The sequence below is a fragment of the Lytechinus pictus genome, chromosome 1, assembly GCF_037042905.1.
Source record: "Lytechinus pictus isolate F3 Inbred chromosome 1, Lp3.0, whole genome shotgun sequence".
NCBI classification, from domain to species: Eukaryota; Metazoa; Echinodermata; class Echinoidea; order Temnopleuroida; family Toxopneustidae; genus Lytechinus; species Lytechinus pictus.
In genome coordinates this window covers 31,482,835-31,502,350 of record NC_087245.1, presented here as the reverse complement: position 1 = coordinate 31,502,350, position 19,516 = coordinate 31,482,835, and the positions used below count along the sequence as shown (strand labels likewise).

The window sequence follows — 19,516 nt, the reverse complement described above, 5'->3', positions numbered from 1 at the left end:
ATTTCTTTTTATTAAAAAAGTTATTTTTCTTTGCCACTTTCGTTCACGTTTTCATTTGAATTTCAAATTGTCTTTGGTATCATCAGAGTTACTAAAAATTTAGAGGTTTAGAGACAGAAAACAATAAAATTTATGAAAAATGGACCTAACCCCTTTTGACAAATGAGTTCATCAGAAGAGTTTAGTTGCAAAAGGGGTTAGGTCCACTCCAAGAAAATCATTTTTTTAATTCTCCCATATTACAATATTCTTATGCAAAAAAATGTCATGATACCCTACCATGAGAACATAAAATTGGGTATAAGAGAAATCTACCTGTCTTTATATATTTTAAGATATTCTTTTCCAAACAAATTCTGTGTGGACCTAAGCCCTTTTGCAACTAAACTGAAATGGACCTAACCCCTTTTGAAAAAAAGGTGATATTTCTTTGTAATTTTAGTTCACTTTTTAATAGGAATTTCAACTTTTTTTTGTATCATCTTATAGAGCTACTAAAAATCTATATATACATTAAGACATAAAAATCAAATTTGATGAAAAATGGACCTAACCCCTTTTGCAAGTGAGCTCTTCATTTATGAAGACATGCCTAGAATTGTTTCAACGGAATAATGCAAATCTTTAACATTCAATAACTTTGTTATTTGTTATCTTATTTCAACATTTTGCTCTGTGAATTTTACTCTATTTATTGAGATACAAATAACTTCAGCCCGGAGCATCCCTTTAAAGGGGTTCAGCCCTCGATATTGAGATACTTGATGTAGTATACTTTGGCAGCTCATATAGGAAGCTATATATAGTGAGCCGCTGGAAGGAGTGTCATGTTCAAGTGCTGAAATTGTGCAGATAGACATAGCAAGTTGTATTCAGTAAAACATGCTATGCCGAGTGCCACAAGGCCTTTTTTTTTTAAATTCATTTATTGCTTTCTTTTTTCAACCAAAAGTAAATTGTCACTGTGAAAAAACTAGGATGAGGGAATGGGGTACAAACGTTTTACCTACTATTTTATTTAACACAAAGTGGGGGGGGGGGGGAGTAGGCCTATAATGCTATTTTTGGAATTTTTCAACCTTATGTTCATTCTTTCTCTGATTACTTTTTTTAATATGAAAAAGGCCTATATACCGGAACTTAGTAGCTAAGTAATTGATATACTTGCAAACTTCGTGTATAGTTATCTATACACTCTGGGGGATGGGGTGCTCGTTTGGCGCTTTGGGTGCTTGTAGAGTGGCTGCCCTTTTGGAGAGCTGTTTTTTTTATAAATGAAATTTTAACTTGAATCAAGGTGCCGTTTAGGTTCCTAGACTGAATTGTCACTTTGTCATCAGTGTTGATGCTGCATGCTGTTTTAAATATTTATACGTATTTGCATCATGATATTGTAACTTTATAAGTTTTTTAATCTTGTGAAATCGGGACATTGATGTGAAACAGCAATTCAGCTGATCATCTTATCATGTACGTATAAATATTTTCTAATAAATGAATAAATAAATACATACATACATACATAAATAAATGAATAAATAGATAAATAAATAAATAAATGAATGAATGAATGAATGAATGAATGAATAAATAAGTAAATAAATAAATAAATAAATAAATAAATAAATAAATAAATAATTGAAACAAGTGCATAACTCTTGTATCGGGAACATAGAGATATATACTTTTTATGCATCTCTATGATCGGGAATGACCATATCATTCTCCACCCGGCATATTTTGAATTTGATAAAAAAAAATAAACAGTGAACCATATAAAACATGTTTGCTGCCCTCGATCGGCGCAGCAGTGAAGATTACAAAAAGGCTAAATCGGTAATCCTGTCCACAAGAAAGAAGAGTAACTTTCAGTTTTAGTAACTTAATTTAAACCTGAACTTATTCGAAGTTCGGTAGTAGTTATTTTCAAGTAAACGATATTTCTTCCTTTTAATGATGAGTTGGTTTGAAAAAGCGGGAACATCCTAGTTCGGCCAGCCTTAGCAAGTGCAGAATTCTAAAGAAAATCTTGTAAGAAGAAGTACCGGTAAGTCCCGTCTATTTATTTTTGTGTACCGGTAGCTAGTCGGAGTTGCGGTACGTTTTTTTACCGAGGGGGCGAGGTCAAACTTGTGAAGGCCGAATACTTTTTATAGGCCCCTAACTTAAGCCTAAGGCATAAGTCACTCACACTAGTGCGAGGTCAGTATTAGTATACTAACCTTGCACAGTGAACCACGTTTGGCAGTGAATTTCTAACTAGTGGGTCGATCTCACTAGATAGCTGGCAGCCGACTGTTTCAAAGAGTTTTTCTTCTGATAAAAAGTACAGTCCACCGACTTAGTCTTGAGGACGCAATGATGATGATTTTTTATATACTGTCATATGACAGTATATAAAAAATCATCATCATTGCGTCCTCAAGACTACCACCGACTGGTGTATTGTCTTTTTTTAGGTGGTCTGTCTCTGACAGATCACCGCTTAATTTCGTCAAAATTTTCTTTATTTATTATTTATTTTTCGCACCTATGTTTGTCCACTCTAAGCACCAAGGCTATTAATTCCTGTGTTAAAAAAGTGAGTGCACGCGAATTAAATGTTGGACTTAAATTACTAGATCTTACCATGGAGCTCCATGACAAAATCTGTTCTTAAATTAGACTCTAGATATTACTAAATTGAAAAAATGTATAAATAGTACTCGCCTGGTCTTTTCTTGGGGTATTGAAGCCTTTTTGTCCAGAACTTGCTCAACTTTTGCGGCAAATTTTGTCGCCATAGGGTTGTGCACATTCTCGTTTAATACTGGTTGTCACGTGACACGGCAATGTCGTTAGGCTGTTTGGCCTGTATTCAAGGCGTTCTATCCGTTATGATTTTATATTGAATGAAGCTAATTCCATCAGGTATAGGCCCCTATCAAGTCAAAATCGATACAGGGATCGAGAGGGGGGGGGGGGGTGGAGCCAAAAATTTCCCAGTCACATGGTATGAAAATGATATTTTTTATGATTGTCCACGATCATTAGGGCAAACCCGTGTGTGGCAGTACGGTAGCGTGATGAGTAAAAAAAAAATAAAATGAAAGAAAGAAAGAGGGCCAATGTAGGCATACATGGCGCGTGGGAATAAAGTTGCTTTATATGTTCCAAGCGAGTGAAGCAAGCGAGAAAAAAACTTTTCGTGCAAATCTAAATTTGAGATAGATATCTTAACTTACACTTTTCCTTTTCTTTTCATTAATTCCCTTCATTTCTTTTTTATCTTGGTTGTTGAACTTTCGGGGGCCCCTAGGCCTAACCCTTCCATCGTGTACCCCCAGTGCAATATCAGCAGGTGGGTCTCGATAACTCTGGATATTTAGCAATTAGACCTATTTATAGAAAAACATAACGTTAATGGTTTGACCCCTTCCCCCCAAAAAAGGAAAAACAATTATAAACTAAGTTATATACACCCCCCTTTTCTCATTTCGCTTTTTATTTTCTCTATTCCCTCCTTATTTTTTTTTTGGGGGAGGGACTACGCGCCTACCAGATGAAGAGGCGAGCGAGCAAAACCTTTGTCACTTTTATTACAAATATCAATTTTGCAATAGATTTTGACATAACATTCGGAATTATTCTCGCATGCATTTTTCTTTCCTTTTGCTTTTTTATGGCCTTTTATTTCTCTTCCCTTTCTCTTTCTGTCTTTCTTTCTTTCTTTCTTTCTTTCTTTTCCTTCCTGCATTCCTTTTCTCTTATCCCGTTTTTTTTTTGGTGAAATCCACTGGACCGGGGATCAAGGGCCAGCCTGCATGCCCCCGGCGGTTTACGCCTCTGCCGTGGATGTAAGCTATATATACGCATGATCTTAATCTTCATTATGATTCAAACTATATAGAGGCGCATCCAAGATTTTCCAAATTAAGTAGGGGGGGGCGGGGTGAATTTTCTCAAGTAAAATTTGACAACTCCCAAAAAAGGTTCTTACAAAAAAAAAAAAAAACGGTCATTATATTGTCTCGCGTAAAGTTTGACAAGTTAAAAAAAATGGTCACTCAAAATGAAAGTCATTTTGTCCGCGTAATATTCGGCAAGCCCCCCCCCCCCCACAAAAATAAGAAAAGGGAAAGTCATTTTGTCCACGTGATATTTGGCAACCCCCCCCCAAAAAAAAAAAAAAAAAAAAAAAAAAGGTTTTAACTATAGCAATGATCGAAGGTAATTTTGTCTCGCGTAAAATTTGACAATTTTTTTATAAAGTTGTCACTAAAAAGAAGGTCATTTTTTCCACCATTGATTACATTTGGCAAGCCCCCAACCCCCACCCCCATAAAAAAAAGTTTGTCCCTAAAAGTGATGTATAGAAAGTCATATTGTTAATTTGTTCCCAGTAAAATTTTGAATTTGGCAATTAAAAAAAAAGGCAAAAAAGAGAAAAGAATATGAACGAAATATCCCCATTACAAATAATGCTGTACGTGATTCTCATGAGGGGGGGGGCACATAACTAGTATTAATAACATATTTAATTCCAAAATGTTTACTATAAATCTCTAAAGGGGGAACGGGCAGAAATGCTCACCCCAACCCCCCCCCCCCCCCCCGCCACTGATTCCAATCAATAATGACTTTTCTCTGCAATACTGATGCTTTGAAATCAAGATACTGAAGATTGATACGCTTAACATAAATTATGAACGTCTGACAAAAAGATAACCAACCGATCACCTGACCGATCAGCTGACCAGTACGCGTATCACTTCGGAGTTGATCACTCGTCGCAGCTGTGTGGAACGCTCACCGAAAATCAACAAAAAGGGCCTGAAATGTAAGTTTAACAATAATCGATTTTGATTTCAACTATTTTTACAACTAAATAAAGGTTTGCCGTCCGAATGAAAGGTATATCGGATAACTCTAACTTGTATTAAGGTGTACATTTACCAAAGTCTTGGGTTGGAAATCAGAACAGCATTGTCCAACCCATAATTTGGGTAATGTCGCCTAAGAGGTCCATACATGTTAATGTTTGGACCTCATTGGTACTAGGAGTGTGTTTGTCGCCAACTTTTCTCACAAATTGGCTACATCAATTTTGCTGATTTTTTTGTCATACTGTATATAAAGTCTATCAAGTATCATTATCATAGAGACGCCATACTAAGCTTTTCAAGGTCATCAAGTTATGATGAAGTCATCTAGGCGCCATTTTGTCAAATTCTTTATTTCATCATATCTACATAACGGATAATCAATCATATTTACATCAAATAAACTTTAGGTCAAATGTCAAAGTCATCAAAGGTCATGATGCGTGCGTACATGTACGTGCGCGTCAAAATTGAAAAATGTTCAAAATTGTCTATAATTAATTTTGGGTACGTTTCAGGTCATTTTAAGCAATTTAATTTTTTTGCACGCGTGCACGAATGTGAGCGCGTTTGCTGCGTAACTGTGTTACGCAGCAAAATTCGCTGTTTTTTTTATGTGTATATATTAATGATATAATTCTGATCAAATTGATATCTCGATCAGCTCTCTACGATCATTAATGAGGGAATGAGCACCCATTAAAGTTTGCAGCACGCGTGTGCGCGAGCTCTTTTACCATAGGCTCTATATGGGCAAAAACATGCCTATTAAAAATTCACTTTAGCTCTTCAGAACGAACGGGGACCCCCAATTTTTTTTCATATTTCGATAGAGTATGAATCATACATATGATTTCAAGTCTCATTGGACCCTAACATATATTATGACGTCATCAAAATGGCGTCGGAATTCAAAATATCCATTTTGCGTGTTATGACATCATAATAATTATGCAAATTTGATTCTAACTCCGTGAATATTGATCAATTTTCGCCCAATTTCGAATATGTTGTAGCTTAGGTCTTACTCTTTCTGAATTATTGCCTTTATTTTTCATTTTGATAAACGGATCATCCTGAAAAATTGCAAATAATAAAGGCATGTCATTTGTATTCATTTTACGTGTAATCTCTATGGGACATGACTTTTTCTCAAAAGTAGATTCTACATTCCTCTATTTCGTGAGTCATATCTCCATTTTTTCTTGTCAGTTATCCCTGAGCCTTAAGTATGTCATAGCTGAGATTCTAAGCTTTCGGAAGTGTTGCCTTCATTTTCCGATCAGATGCCGGGATCATGCCCGTATTTCACTTGCAAAATTGGATTTGAGATTCTCGTATTTTGCATACGTGTAAAGTCTATGGGAAATATTGTTGCTCAATCGGTAAGGCGTCAGACTTGCATCTCATTCAGTCATGCGGGCAGGGGTTCGAGTCTGAGGGTGAACATGATTTTTTATTTTTTTTTACTATCTTGCGCACGATCAATTATAAGAATTCTAATAAATAATAGTTAAAATATTGCAAAATAAAACAGATTATAATTACTTTTTTCATATTATATCTATCTAATCATATCCGCTATCTATCTTTCTATCTATCTGTCTGTCTACCTACATGACATATCTATCTATCTATCCATCTGTCTGTCTGTCTATCTACCTACATTGTATATCTACCTGCATTATATCTATCTATCTATCTCTCTGTCTAATATATATCTATCTGTTTGAATATGTCTTTCTCTCTATCCATCTATCTGCCTGTCTGTCTGTCTTTCTATCTATCTATCTGTATGTCTGTCTGTCTGTCTCTCTATGTTCTATCTATCTGTCGTATATCTATCTGTTTGAATATGTTTGTCTATCTGTCTATCGATCCATTTATCTTTCAATCTAATATATATTTATATGTTTCAATTATTACGTATGTTTATCTATCTATCTTCTATCAATCTATCCACCTATATTTTATATATCATCCAATCCATCTATCTATCTATCCGACTATCCATCTATCTGTTTAAATATGTATGTCTATCTGTATGTCTATCTTTTTATCTTTCAATCTAATGTTTATTGATCTGTTTAAATAATTATGTCTGTTTATTTGTCTGTCTATCTAATATCTATCTATCTATTAAATCTGTTTAATATGTTATTCTATCTGTTTATCTATCAATAAATATATTGATATATTTTCTGTCTGTCCATCTGTGTATATATAATATCATAATCACTGTTATCATCATCTTCATCTTATTTGTCATCAATCATTATCTATCTATTTATATATCTATCTATGATCTATCTATCTAATGTCTATCTGTCTATCTATCTAATACGTATTTATATGTTTATGTAAATATATATCTATCTATCGATCTATCTGTCTATCTATATATCAAGATATAATTTATCTACCTTTCTTCTATTAATCTATCCACTTATCATTTATTTCTCCATCTATCTATTTATCTATCTTTCCTATGTGTATCTGTTAAAAGAGGTATGTCTATCTGACTGTCTATTCATCTTTCAATCTTATATCTACTCATTTGTTTAAATAATTATGTATGTTTATCTACTAGTATTTATCTTTCTACGACAGACCACCTAATTCGTCCGCATGACAAATTAAAATCTAGTTTATTTTAATTTATTAAATGGGCATTTATAATGAGATATATAACTCACAAGATTGGAAAAGTTTTCTTTTCTTTCATTTCTTCTAAGCCATTAGAATGAATACTGTATCAGGTTTGCAACATGTTGCAGCAGCAAACCCCACCATCCAGCAGGAGGGTTTCCGGTCTCTTCCGGCGCATGAGGTGCGCTCGGGCACAATGAAGCAATCCCGCCCTCTTCCCCGTTGGCTCTGGTACATCATCGCCAAATCCCTCGGAATCAAAACCCATCCCAAAGACAAGCCCTGGTTCGCCACCATCCTCTACGTCCTGACCCTCATATGCACGGTCGGTTACTTCATCAACTACACCTGGTACACCGTGGCGGACATCGTCTCCCAGAACACCACCTTCGATTCTCTGAATGGCACCGTCAACATCATCATGGCCATGGGCTTCTGTGCCGTCAGCGTCTACGCCAACAACCTTGCCTTCCGTCTCTTCACGAACCGTCTCTTTGTGCAGAGCGTGAGGCTCCACACCAAGAGCTTCCTCAAGCTAAACTCTGCCGTCGTCATCGGCCTGCTGGGTATGATGTTCATTGGTCTTTACAACTATGATAACTTCAATCTGTTTCACGCTGAGACCTGTATTGCTGTCTCTATATCACCGTGGATATGCTATGTGCAATATAGCTGCCTTGTAGGATTGACTGTTTTCTCATTTGTGTGGAACATGCTGGTAGCAGTGGTGTGCTTGTCTGTTTGTCGCACTCACACGATAAGTAAGTATACGATTTAATGCATGTGTACAGTAGAATCTTATGTTTTATACTATTTAATGCTTGTTGTAGTTTTATTTTTTTTATTGGATGTTACTTTTTAAGGTACAAGATCACTCTTACAGAAATTTAATAAGTATGTGAATCAAATGCTTGAATTATGCTATATTGCCAACAGTTCGCGCAAGTCCCTCCCCTCCCCCTGTTTTATCTTATCATTTTGTTTTCCCCCTCTTTAGTTTTTATTGATAATCAAAAACAAAAAATCAATAATAACAATATGTATTTTGTTTTATGACTCTACACTCTTTATTCAGGGAATAATTTTCTTGGTATAGCATCATGATATGCTCCACATTTGTTTATGACTGCTAAACAAAATTTCTTTTGTGTAGTAACTTAGTTTTACACAAGACTGTCCAGAAAATAGTTGAAATATTTTCTCTTACAACCAGAAATGATAATCAAACTTCAGAAGTGAAATTATTTCCTGTACATCACAACATCCTATTCCGTCATAACAAATATTCTGGGAGATTATTGTTCCAAATACAATGTATGTAGTGCATCTAATTGATGATATTAATTTTTCCCCCTATTCTTGCTTTTAGGTGTTCGCCATTTTCTCCTCGAGTTAGACGAGGATGCCATGATCTGCCATATCAACAACTTTCATCATCAGAGAGGTCGACGACGTCGCCACACAACCAGCCTTGTGGAGGACCAGGTGGATGGAGCCCACAATGCAAGCCTAAACGACAGCACCCATGCTGAATATCAAAATCTAGCCTCTCCAACCTCTGAAGAAGTCATCAAAGATCTTGAAGGCAAGTGTCCAAATCGAATTTGCTATGTACAAACTTAGGTTTGTCAAACAAATATTTCCATAATTTCAATAGGTTTCTGGAAGAAAAAAAAATCATAATTTTCAAAGTTTCAATTTGTAAGAAATATGGAAGCTCTCAGAGGACACACCTGTTGCAACTCTGATACTGCAATTTTAAAACTGTTTTGATAGTTGGGCATTCACTTTTGAAAAAATGGTACAGTGTATGCAGGCACTCACATACACTATTTACTTTTCCCAATAAAGGTTTAGAGAAGATAGTAATGTCTTTCATTCACTGCTATTTTTATGTTTAGATGAGTGGGATATGAACGAGTATGAGAGGAGAAAGCAGTCTGTCACTAGACTTCATCGTACCAGCATGGGTGTAGATTCTGTCGACGGTGATCTCTTCAACCATGATGTCTGGGCTAATCTCCTTGCTTCTGGTATGGAGGGTGCTGGACAGACCAATACTGGAGAGGTAGGTGTAAACGTGAATTTAATTTCCAGCTTGGTTCAATTGAATCATGTTTGAATGAAGAATAACTCCATCTGTGGCCTGCCCGATGTTAGCTTTGGGGTACACCGGTAAAGGGTACGTTGGCAAGGTCATTCTTTGTCCTCTGTTAAACAGAGTCATGAATTGCTGTTAAACTGCTGTTGATGTCAGTGCATAGGGTTAGGGTAAGGTCTATATCTACTGCCAACCACAAACCAACAAGCTCATCATGTAAGTCTTTGATATGGAATGGTTATGGTCATCAATGTGCTTTGGAAAGGTACCAAAGGTGAATTAACAGTATTCAAGGACAATTATAAGTTTATACATAAAAGTACTCTTTCTTTTAGCATTGTTTGTCATAGGAGTAGAAAATGTTGTATAATCCTAGATCATGACCCTTTTTTGTCATTTCATTTCTGATGCAGCCAAGGAGTCAGCTTCCTTCGGAATACAGCCATGTGCCAGGAATCAAGATTCTAGAGAATAAAGAAATACTGGAAAAATATTGGAGATTGCAGGTATGTCCATTATACACAGTTACAATTACAGTAGGAAATCACATTAAGAGATGTTGGAAACCAAACTTGAGGTCTTAATCTGTCCTTCTATACATGTGGTCGGTATAGAAGGTTTGACTGCATTAGAGTTGTATACATGTAGAGTTACATGTACGTACCATTACAATTAAGAGTGAACGTTTTGGTTGGTGTATATCGGTAAGCTGACATTTTGATGATAGTTTTATTTTTGATGATTTTCCAAGTCAAATACCTTCAAGTTTCTATTTTTATATAGCCTTTGAAGCACACAAAGCCAATATAATCATGAATATGCCAATTGATTAAAAATCATGAAAATAAAATCATGTTGAATATTGGCTTAAACAGTGTATTTCTCCTTATAATTCTCGACTAGTGCAATCTCTGGATTTTATTTTAGCTAATTTCATGCGTCGAAAACCTTCATATAATTTGAATATGTATACAGCCAATGCAGCACATAAAGAAATCGTAAATTTGCTGATTCATTACGAAATTATGAAATGAAATCATGTTAACCCATTGCCTACTGGAACCAGTTGATCCCTGTACAAATCAATGTGGGTATCACAGAAGTCAACAGGTTATTTATTGGCATATACTATATGTTTTTCCTCTTTGTAATTCTCAACCAGTGCCATCTCCGCACTACGTCCCACTGCATCCAGCGATGGCTGCTGAGCTGAATTGTTCTTCTCATCTTCTGGAATGTGATGTATCTTCTCTACTGGATTAGCCGTGAGGCATCCATCATTATATTAATATCTCTCTTCTTTTCCTCTTCTGATTATTTTCTTTCCTCCTTGTAATTCTCTACCAGTGTTGTCTCCGTACCACGTCCCACTGCATCCAGCGATGGTTCCTCAGCTTGATTGTTCTTCTCATCTTCTGGAGTGTGGTGTATCTTCTCTACTGGATCAGCCATGAGGCATCCATCATTAGCATCATTATCTTTCTCCTTACTTTTATTATCTTTCCTCCTTGTAATTCTCCACCAGTGTCGTCTCCGGACCACATCCCACTGCATCCAGCGATGGCTGCTGAGCTGGATCGTTCTTCTCATCTTCTGGAGTGTGGTGTATCTCCTCTACTGGATCAGCCATGAGGCATCCATCATCATCATCATTATCTTTCTCCTTCTTACTTTTATTATCTTTCCTCCTTGTAATTCTCTACCAGTGTCGTCTCCGGACCACATCCCACTGCATCCAGCGATGGCTGCTGAGTTGGATTGTTCTTCTCATCTTCTGGAGTGTGGTGTACCTTCTCTACTGGATCAGTCATGAGGCATCCATCATTGACATGTTCCTCTTCCTGTTGCCCTTGGCCATCTTACCCATGCTGTGTGCTGGACCAACAGAGGTCAATGGTGAAGGTCACAAGGTGCCAAAGGTGAGAGGTCAAATTATAGTATTAATAATAATAATAATGATAATATTGATTTGATTTGATCTATTGTTTTCTTCTGCATTTTCGTTTACAATGCAATTTTCATTACGTAACAAACATAATATATCGGTAATTGGTTTTGGTATGAATCATAAAGAAAAAAAACTAAATAAAACAGTAAATTCTAAACAAATATGATCAACTATCAAAAAAGAAAATTTAACATTTACAGTTTGCAGGAGAAAGATTGTCATTATAAGCAGATTGCTTTACAAAAATGCCAATATTGTGTGATGTATGATTATAATCATAATAATAATGATGATAATACTACTAATGGTAAAAGTAATAATAATAATGATTAAAGAAATTGAAATAATGATTATAATAATATTACTATTATTCAGTTTATTTGTAGCTCATATGACATACTATATACCTTCTCTATGTGCTTCCAAAGGGATATTATTGTTATCCAAATGCTGAAGAACTGGGTGATTGACGGTCTGCCCTATACAAAGTCTCTGTTAATATGCTTATGATAGTTTCCATCACCATGATGATGATGATGGTGATGATCATCAATATCGTTATCGTCATTGTATAACCTCATTATTATAGTAAATATCGTCATCATTGTCATCATCATCATTATCATTGTCATCATCATCATCATTATTATCATCATCATCATCATCATTATTATCATTGTCATCATCATCATTGTTATCATTGTCATCATCGTCACTATCATTATTGTCATCATCATCATCATCATTGTTATCATTGTCATCATCACCATCATCAACATTATCATCATTGTCATCATCATTGTTATCATTGTCATCATCATCATCATCATTGTTATCATTGTCATCATCATCATCATCATATCATAATCATTTCACATTTTCATCATCCTGTGAACAGAACTTGAAAAAAAAAATTAAATTGCTCTCCTTTAATTGAATGAATGCTAGCATAATGATGGTTCTTTTGCAATGCCAAAACTTCATTTTGTTGGGGTTTTCTTTAATTGAAAATGTACACGTTTTAATCCCCCTTTCTTTGAATCAGAGCATCTGCCCAACAGAAGACAGACTGAGAATCATTGCTTTCATCAAACAATCTCCTCTTTCTTTGACAGTAAGTACTGCACGTTGTTATGGGTTTTAAAGTAGATCTTAAAGCAAATATGAACCGGCAGTCTAGTATAACACTACCTCGAGTCATCATTTACTCAAATGTTGTACAGGATCCTTGCCCACAATGCAACATTCTGAGCCGTGTTGACCCTGAGTAGTCTAGTCTTGTAATATAGGTCCACTTGAATGAAAATACACTAATTCACTCCAATGCATCATGTAGACACACATTCTCATTAACTTGATATCTGAAGGGGAGAATTTGTCCTTTTCAAATGAGGTAGAAGTCACATAGTATGGAAGCTCCAGAATTGTGCTTGCAAAAATAGTGTAACATCTGCATAGTTAATGCGTCATGAATATTCCTGTATTTCCAGTAGGTGTTCAAGTTATCATCTGTATTATGCGTTCATATTGTATCTACTTTCCTGCCAGGTGTTTGGATTTGAGTTGAGCTACTCTTCCGTCTTCACCACCATCGTAGCCATAGCTCTTGCCTTTGCCACCAAGATCATCCTGCAGGATGTGTCGGATACCCCACAGATCCCTGCCACCACCATCGCACCGACTGTGCAGGTGGTGACACCTAGCCTTGGACTTTGATGGGTGACACTTCTAAAGGTGTCCCACAGGGATGTCTCTTGGGACCCCTTCAAGTTGTCACTGTGCCACCTGTAGAGCTTGATGCTTTTGATGGAGACATCCTCTCTCACCATTGTGCACTCTGACATTGATACACTATGATCCACTGGAATGCCCAAGTTGGAGCTTTGAAGAACATTCCTTGATGCTCATGCCTAGTGGTGTCCAAGACAGTCACGTTAACATGCAGGAACAGCAAGCTTTGAGTATTGACAAAAGCTACAATGGTGTATTTCTCGATGATGATCACAACTAGGAGCATCCTAGACAATCACATGGTTCTGATGGAATTTCACAGAGCATACACTCAATATCAGTGTCTGAGACCCTAGAATTTCTTGCCATTATTACCACACTTTCACTGACAACTGTAGAAGGAGACATCCAGCATAAGACTTTGTTCATGAAAATCATCTCTTGGTGCAATCTCCGACAACCATCTTGCAATTCGTTTTTCTGAGACCTTACCGCTCTACCACTTGCAGACCTGGGGAGTTTTTCATGAAACAAATCGGTGGTTCTCACAGATAAATACGCTGTTAGCCAATCACATGCAAGGAAATCATTGATTATATGTTTCACGAATGATGCCCTGCGTATGCAGTGATCTGCCAATCTCAGGGCTTTGGCATTCTTTACCTTGATGCAAGAATGCTTCTAAAATCCTGGTAAGGTACATGCCATCAAATAATACATCAATATAATATAAGACTGCATAAGTCAAATAAGTCAAAACTCAAAGCATTATTTCAGACCTGAATATGCAAAACATGTTAATAACTCTTAAAGTACTTTTAACTGACATACTTTTCCAAAGCTTTGATCAACTTAGATCATGAACTGCAATACTACTTAAATCATCCTTGTCCTCACTTAAATCATCCAATAACACTTAAATCATCCTTATCCTCACAGTAGTTCTTCTAAGGTTATCTTGAAGCATGTATTGTACTAAACAACTCATTGTTGTTCATGGGAATGTATTTTGGTTCCTGTAGGGTCGGATCCGTAAATTGTTATGGATGATGATTTTTCACACCCAATAGTCTATTTATCAAGGATGTACTTGCTACTTTATTGTCATCTGGGTATGGGTTTTAATAAACCATTATTCTCTTCTAGGAAACAGACCAAATCTTGCCTTATTTCCACCTCAAATTCATATTCGAAAGAACAGCCATATATCAATTGCAATGAGGGATTGCATCTCAAAGGCCTGTAGTATTATTTTGATTTTTTGTTTTTCGTGGTTTTTTATAGCCTCACAGTGACAAGTAATTGAAGAATTGATTGTGTAGTTTTGTGCCACTGGACAACAGTGATCACATTACACTGTAATAATAATAATAGCTGGATTTAAATAGCACTTTTTGCCTGAGGATACAAAGCGCTTGCTATTATTACCCCGGCTTTAGCTCGAGCTACCATCACCGGCGCTCAGGGCATTCAAGGAATTACTCCTGCCGGGTACCCATTCACATCACCTGGGTCGAGTGCAGCACAGTGTGGACTGAGTCTGTTTTATTTGAATTGTCACAAACTATTTCTGAGTGTTTCATTAGTTAAAAGACCTGCAAACGATTGTTACTTGCCATCCCTTGAAATAAATGATCAAGAATATCAAATATAAACTGGGTTCCAAAAGAAATTTATCAAACTTTATAAGGGCACTGCACAAATTCCGCTTTGTCAAACTGAACAATATCTTTACACTTCAATAATCTTTTCTTGTGTGTAGTGCCATTGTAAAGTCTGATAGATTTCTTTTGGAACCCAGTTTATTTAATGTTTTTATGCACTAAGATGGATACAGAATTTTTTTTCTCATAACACTGCCCCCTATGCTAATGATTCATGGCAGTTTGATGCAACCATCATATTTGAAACATTTAAAGGTGCAGGTAGACTCCTAACTAAAAAATAGTTTGCTATAAAAGTTTTAAAGGAATAAATCCTACCGGGTAACCATCACCTTGCCTGGGTCAACATCTGCGATGCATGTTTGTTCAAATTGATTTCTAGATATGATGTATTTTCATACATTCATCACCATGTTGACTTTTTAGTGTGCTCCTCTTTGTTTTTAAATATGCAAGTTTCGTGTTGGAAAAATTATGATGATAATGAATTGCCGTGTAGTTGAGGTTGATCAGGTCAATGGTAATTCTTTGTAAGACGGGGCTCAAATATAAACTTAAGCTATTGGGAAACAACATGATTTGCATAGAACCCCATAAAGGGACAGCATTCTTGGCCACCCTATTGGCAGCTGTATGAAAGACCGCCATGGTCCATGGATAACAGAGTCACAACCTGAATTAGTTTGATCACCTATTCCATCTTTGTAAGACGGGGCTCAAATATAAACTTAAGCTATTGGGAATCAACATGATTTGCATAGAACCCCATAAAGGGACAGCATTCTTGGCCACCCTATTGGCAGCTGTATGAAAGACCGCCATGGTCCATGGATAACAGAGTCACAACCTGAATTAGGTTGATCACCTATTCCAAAGTTGAAATATGATATGTGAGCTGATGTGTAAAACCATAATGAAAGAATGAATTAATCTACTTAATAATGAGCCGTGCCAGGATGAAAATGCAATTGTCTTTAAATTCATTGTTTTTATTTAAGAAATCTATTTTCATTTCCTCTACAGCAGTGCATGCCATAATTGTTACCATGAATTTAGAATTTAAACTATTATAAATCAAGGTAAGGATTTTTAAACTGATTTTTTTTTCTAGTGACTTTACTATAGGGCAATTCCATAAAATATGTATGTCCGACCCCCTTTATGTAGGACCTTCATGAAATTTTCTGTCTCTGATTTCTTGTTCTTTTGACAGTCTGTAATGTTCTCAAAAGACCATGACTTGGTCAGTTGATGAAGTGAATTAAGACTTGAGAAAAATGGGGGTCGGACGTACAAAAGGTTGATCATTATATAGCATTGCCCTATAATTGATTTATTATACTTGATTTGTCTAAGTGTCTCATGTTATATCATTGCAATATAATTTTTTTACCGAGCTGTGCCTTTGAAATGAATTTCATTCTTGTTTGTTGAATATTCAAATTTGTATATGATACATGTAGATGATGTATGTTTGTGATTTATGATCAATCGAATTCCTTGCTCAATTCAGAGTTCTATTCATGAAATGGTCAGTGATGATATGGGTTTTGAGAAAGGGTATATATTCAAATAGTATTACATATCATTACTTTGTAAATAATGCATATTTCATTGAGGTGAAGGTGTTTTATCTAAGATCTTTCTTTTTTAAGAAAAGGGTTATTTTTTAAGTGTAACTATATGCATGCCATGATAATTGACTTAGTGATTTCATCAACTAAGTGTGCTTTGATTATTATCAATATTCAAATTTTATTTTTCTATTTTTTATCTGTTCTATGAAATTTTAAGAAAATATCATATTTTAGTTACTGTAAGATATTTTATATTGCAATTCTTTTGTAAATTATAGCAGATTTTTCTATCATTTAAAAAAATCTATTGTATGAACTTTAAAGAAGCTCATTCATTTTATTTGATGTAAGATATTTTGATGTGGTTCTTTTGTAAATGATAGCAGATTATATTATTTATTGTTTATTCTTCCATAGGTTTTCTTTGTGTACTGTATTTGAATTGTGCTTAACGAAATCAGGATGATGCAATGGTAAAAGAAAAAAATTGTTGTATCCGATGTATGAGACGATATATTTCAGAAAATAAAAATAACTATCAAAATTAATTGGACTGTGTATATTGCTGGTTTCTTGTATTTTTAAAATTTACTTCTATACCCGCAGTCATTCAGCAGTTATACTTGGGTGTTAAAAATGACACCAGTTTTTATCCCTAGAACACCACAACTTCAGGTTTTAAAAATCATACCCAAGAGTTTGAACATAACACCAAAGAGTATATATGACCAAAGATGTTGTAGTAACACCATGTGTGTAATAACAACCATGGGTGTTTAACTAACACTTAAATTCTGACTCTGGAGACTGGAGTGAAATGACCAGTGTGGTTCTCTAATAATAATAATAATATAGGGTATTTATATTGCGCACATATCCACCTTGTTAGGTGCTCAAGGCGCTCCTATATTACCCGGCTAAGCTAGGCGTTCATAGCGCACACAGCTTTTTAAGGAATTACTTCCTACCGGTACCCATTTACCTCACCTGGGTTGAGTGCAGCACATTGTGGATCAGTTTCTTGCCGAAGGAAATTACGCCATGGCTGGGATTCGAACCCACGACCCTCTGTTTCAAAGTCCGAAGACTAATCCACTGGGCCACAATGCTCCACATATTACCACATACTCCACTCTATGTACACCAGTCAACACCATTTTACGCGTGAGGTAAATAATACTCTTTCTTAGCAAGCTTCATGGGTAGTATACAATCCAAGAAGGTTTGCAAATATTTGCACGTCATCATCTTAGGGTCTGTGGGCAAATAGGAAGAGTGGGTGAGGATTGTTTTTTACATCGCCTGATGGGTAATGGTTCTACGGCAAATTGGTTTGACCTATTAATGTAGTTATTGTGGCAGCAGTATTAAAATTAATAGGGACTTACTGTTATCCACTGTCTCATTTTCCGACACCACCCTTTGTATAAGTATAAACCTGGGCCCTGTCTTACAAAGAGTTACAAATGATCCAATCAATCGTAACTCTATGGAAATCCATCAGTGTCATAATTTTTTCTATAGGAAATTTGCAAAATGTCCTTTGTAAACAAAGGAAAACACACCAAAATTGTCAAGAAATCAATGACTTTATGGATATACATTCATATCTAGAATTCTTTTTGAACAAACATGCATATCATACGTTGACTTTGCTGGCTTTCCATAGTTGCGATTGATTGGATCAATTGCAAGTCTTTGTAAGACGGGCCCCAGGTGTCAGTAAGTGCATCTCCATTTGCTTTCATCACTCAGGAGGTGCTTTTCGATTTGTACATCCAATAGTGGACTGATACGAAAGCATGTCACAATAGCCTGTTTTATGTTCACGATATGAAAAGTTGGTGGAGTGAGTAGCGTGTGGCTCCGAGTATGCCAAAACTTGCTCCACTATAGACACATTGGGCCCGTTTCATTAAACTTGTATAATAACAAATTTGCATTTTGCAATAACTGTTAAAAGCTACTGAAATCCTTCAATCTGATTGACTGAGAGAAAATTTGTCAAAGAAATATTTAATGACAAGTCTTTAGGAAACGGGACCCTAAATATATTAACAGTTATTTTTATCAAATCATTTCTTTCGCCACAATAGTGGACAGGCAGTGTGCATGTGGATGCTTTGTGTATTGCGAAGCTCAATTTTGTGTTACTTCACTAGTGGAAGTACAAATGGAAAAGTCTCCACTGATTGATAGAAGCAATTGGAGATGCACTTACCAACACCTGGTTTATACTTGTGTAAAGATAGAGTGGTGTCGGAAAAATCAAGAGGAGTTAAGTAGAGGGGAGAAAAGAGAGTAAGCTAGAGAGAGCGAGCTAGAAACCTAGAAAGAGGGAGAGAGAGAGGGGGGGGGGGGGATAAAGTGAGAAGCCGAGAGGGATGTGATAGAAAGCAGGAAAGTTGTACCTGGGAAAAGTAGAACGTGAAAGAAAAAGCAAGAGGGAACTTTGTGCATGATCGGCGAAGGAGGCCGTTGCCATGGTAACACAAGTCATCATTGTCACTGTTTATTAGAAAACGACTCGGACAATCGTCCTTAAATAACGAAACGGTTGAACATACATTACTGTCTATCTTCTGAAGAATCTATTTCAAAATAATACACATAAGAAATGACATTGAAATGGGGGTCAAAATTTGAATCTTGAATCATAAATCCCAATCGGTGAAGTATTTTCTGAGTGCCTTTTAATGTAATAAAAAAATATTGGAATGGGGGTCTTGCATTTTGATCCAGTTGGTACAGTATTTTCTGTGTAATATGTTCTTAATCTAGGATTTCAGAGCAGATATTGTAGTTCTCTTTTTTTTTTGCCGAGATCATCATGGAAGAGCCCTACTCTTATTGAACGCATTTTTGAATATTTTTTTTTCGTTACTCATTCCTGTTAACGTGATCTCATTTCTTTTTGTCACGATACATGTTTTGGTAGGATTATATAATGACCTCAAAAAGATTAACGACCACGAAAACTGAAA

At 35.9% G+C, this 19,516-nt stretch overlaps 1 protein-coding gene across 1 annotated transcript; it reads left to right on the top strand.

The window, feature by feature from the left end:
- The first annotated feature begins 1,827 nt into the window (after positions 1-1,827).
- On the top strand, positions 1,828-17,080 carry LOC129278239 (uncharacterized). Its single transcript, XM_064100420.1, has 8 exons — positions 1,828-2,047; positions 7,598-8,272; positions 8,881-9,096; positions 9,413-9,579; positions 10,026-10,118; positions 11,319-11,531; positions 12,606-12,674; positions 13,109-17,080. Exons 2-8 carry the CDS (start codon positions 7,606-7,608, stop codon positions 13,274-13,276), a joined length of 1,593 nt encoding a protein of 530 aa, XP_063956490.1. The 5' UTR covers positions 1,828-2,047; positions 7,598-7,605; the 3' UTR covers positions 13,277-17,080.
- Positions 17,081-19,516: the final 2,436 nt, after the last annotated feature.

What these genes read in the sequence shown, in the direction of transcription:
- LOC129278239 (XM_064100420.1), top strand. Translation starts at nt 7,606, where the DNA reads ATGAATACTGTATCAGGTTTGCAACATGTTGCAGCAGCAAACCCCACC. An exon ending in TTGTCGCACTCACACGATAA is followed by an intron (nt 8,273 to 8,880) that starts GTAAGTATACGA and finishes TCTTGCTTTTAG; the next exon opens with GTGTTCGCCATTTTCTCCTC. An exon ending in AAAAATATTGGAGATTGCAG is followed by an intron (nt 10,119 to 11,318) that starts GTATGTCCATTA and finishes ATTCTCTACCAG; the next exon opens with TGTCGTCTCCGGACCACATC.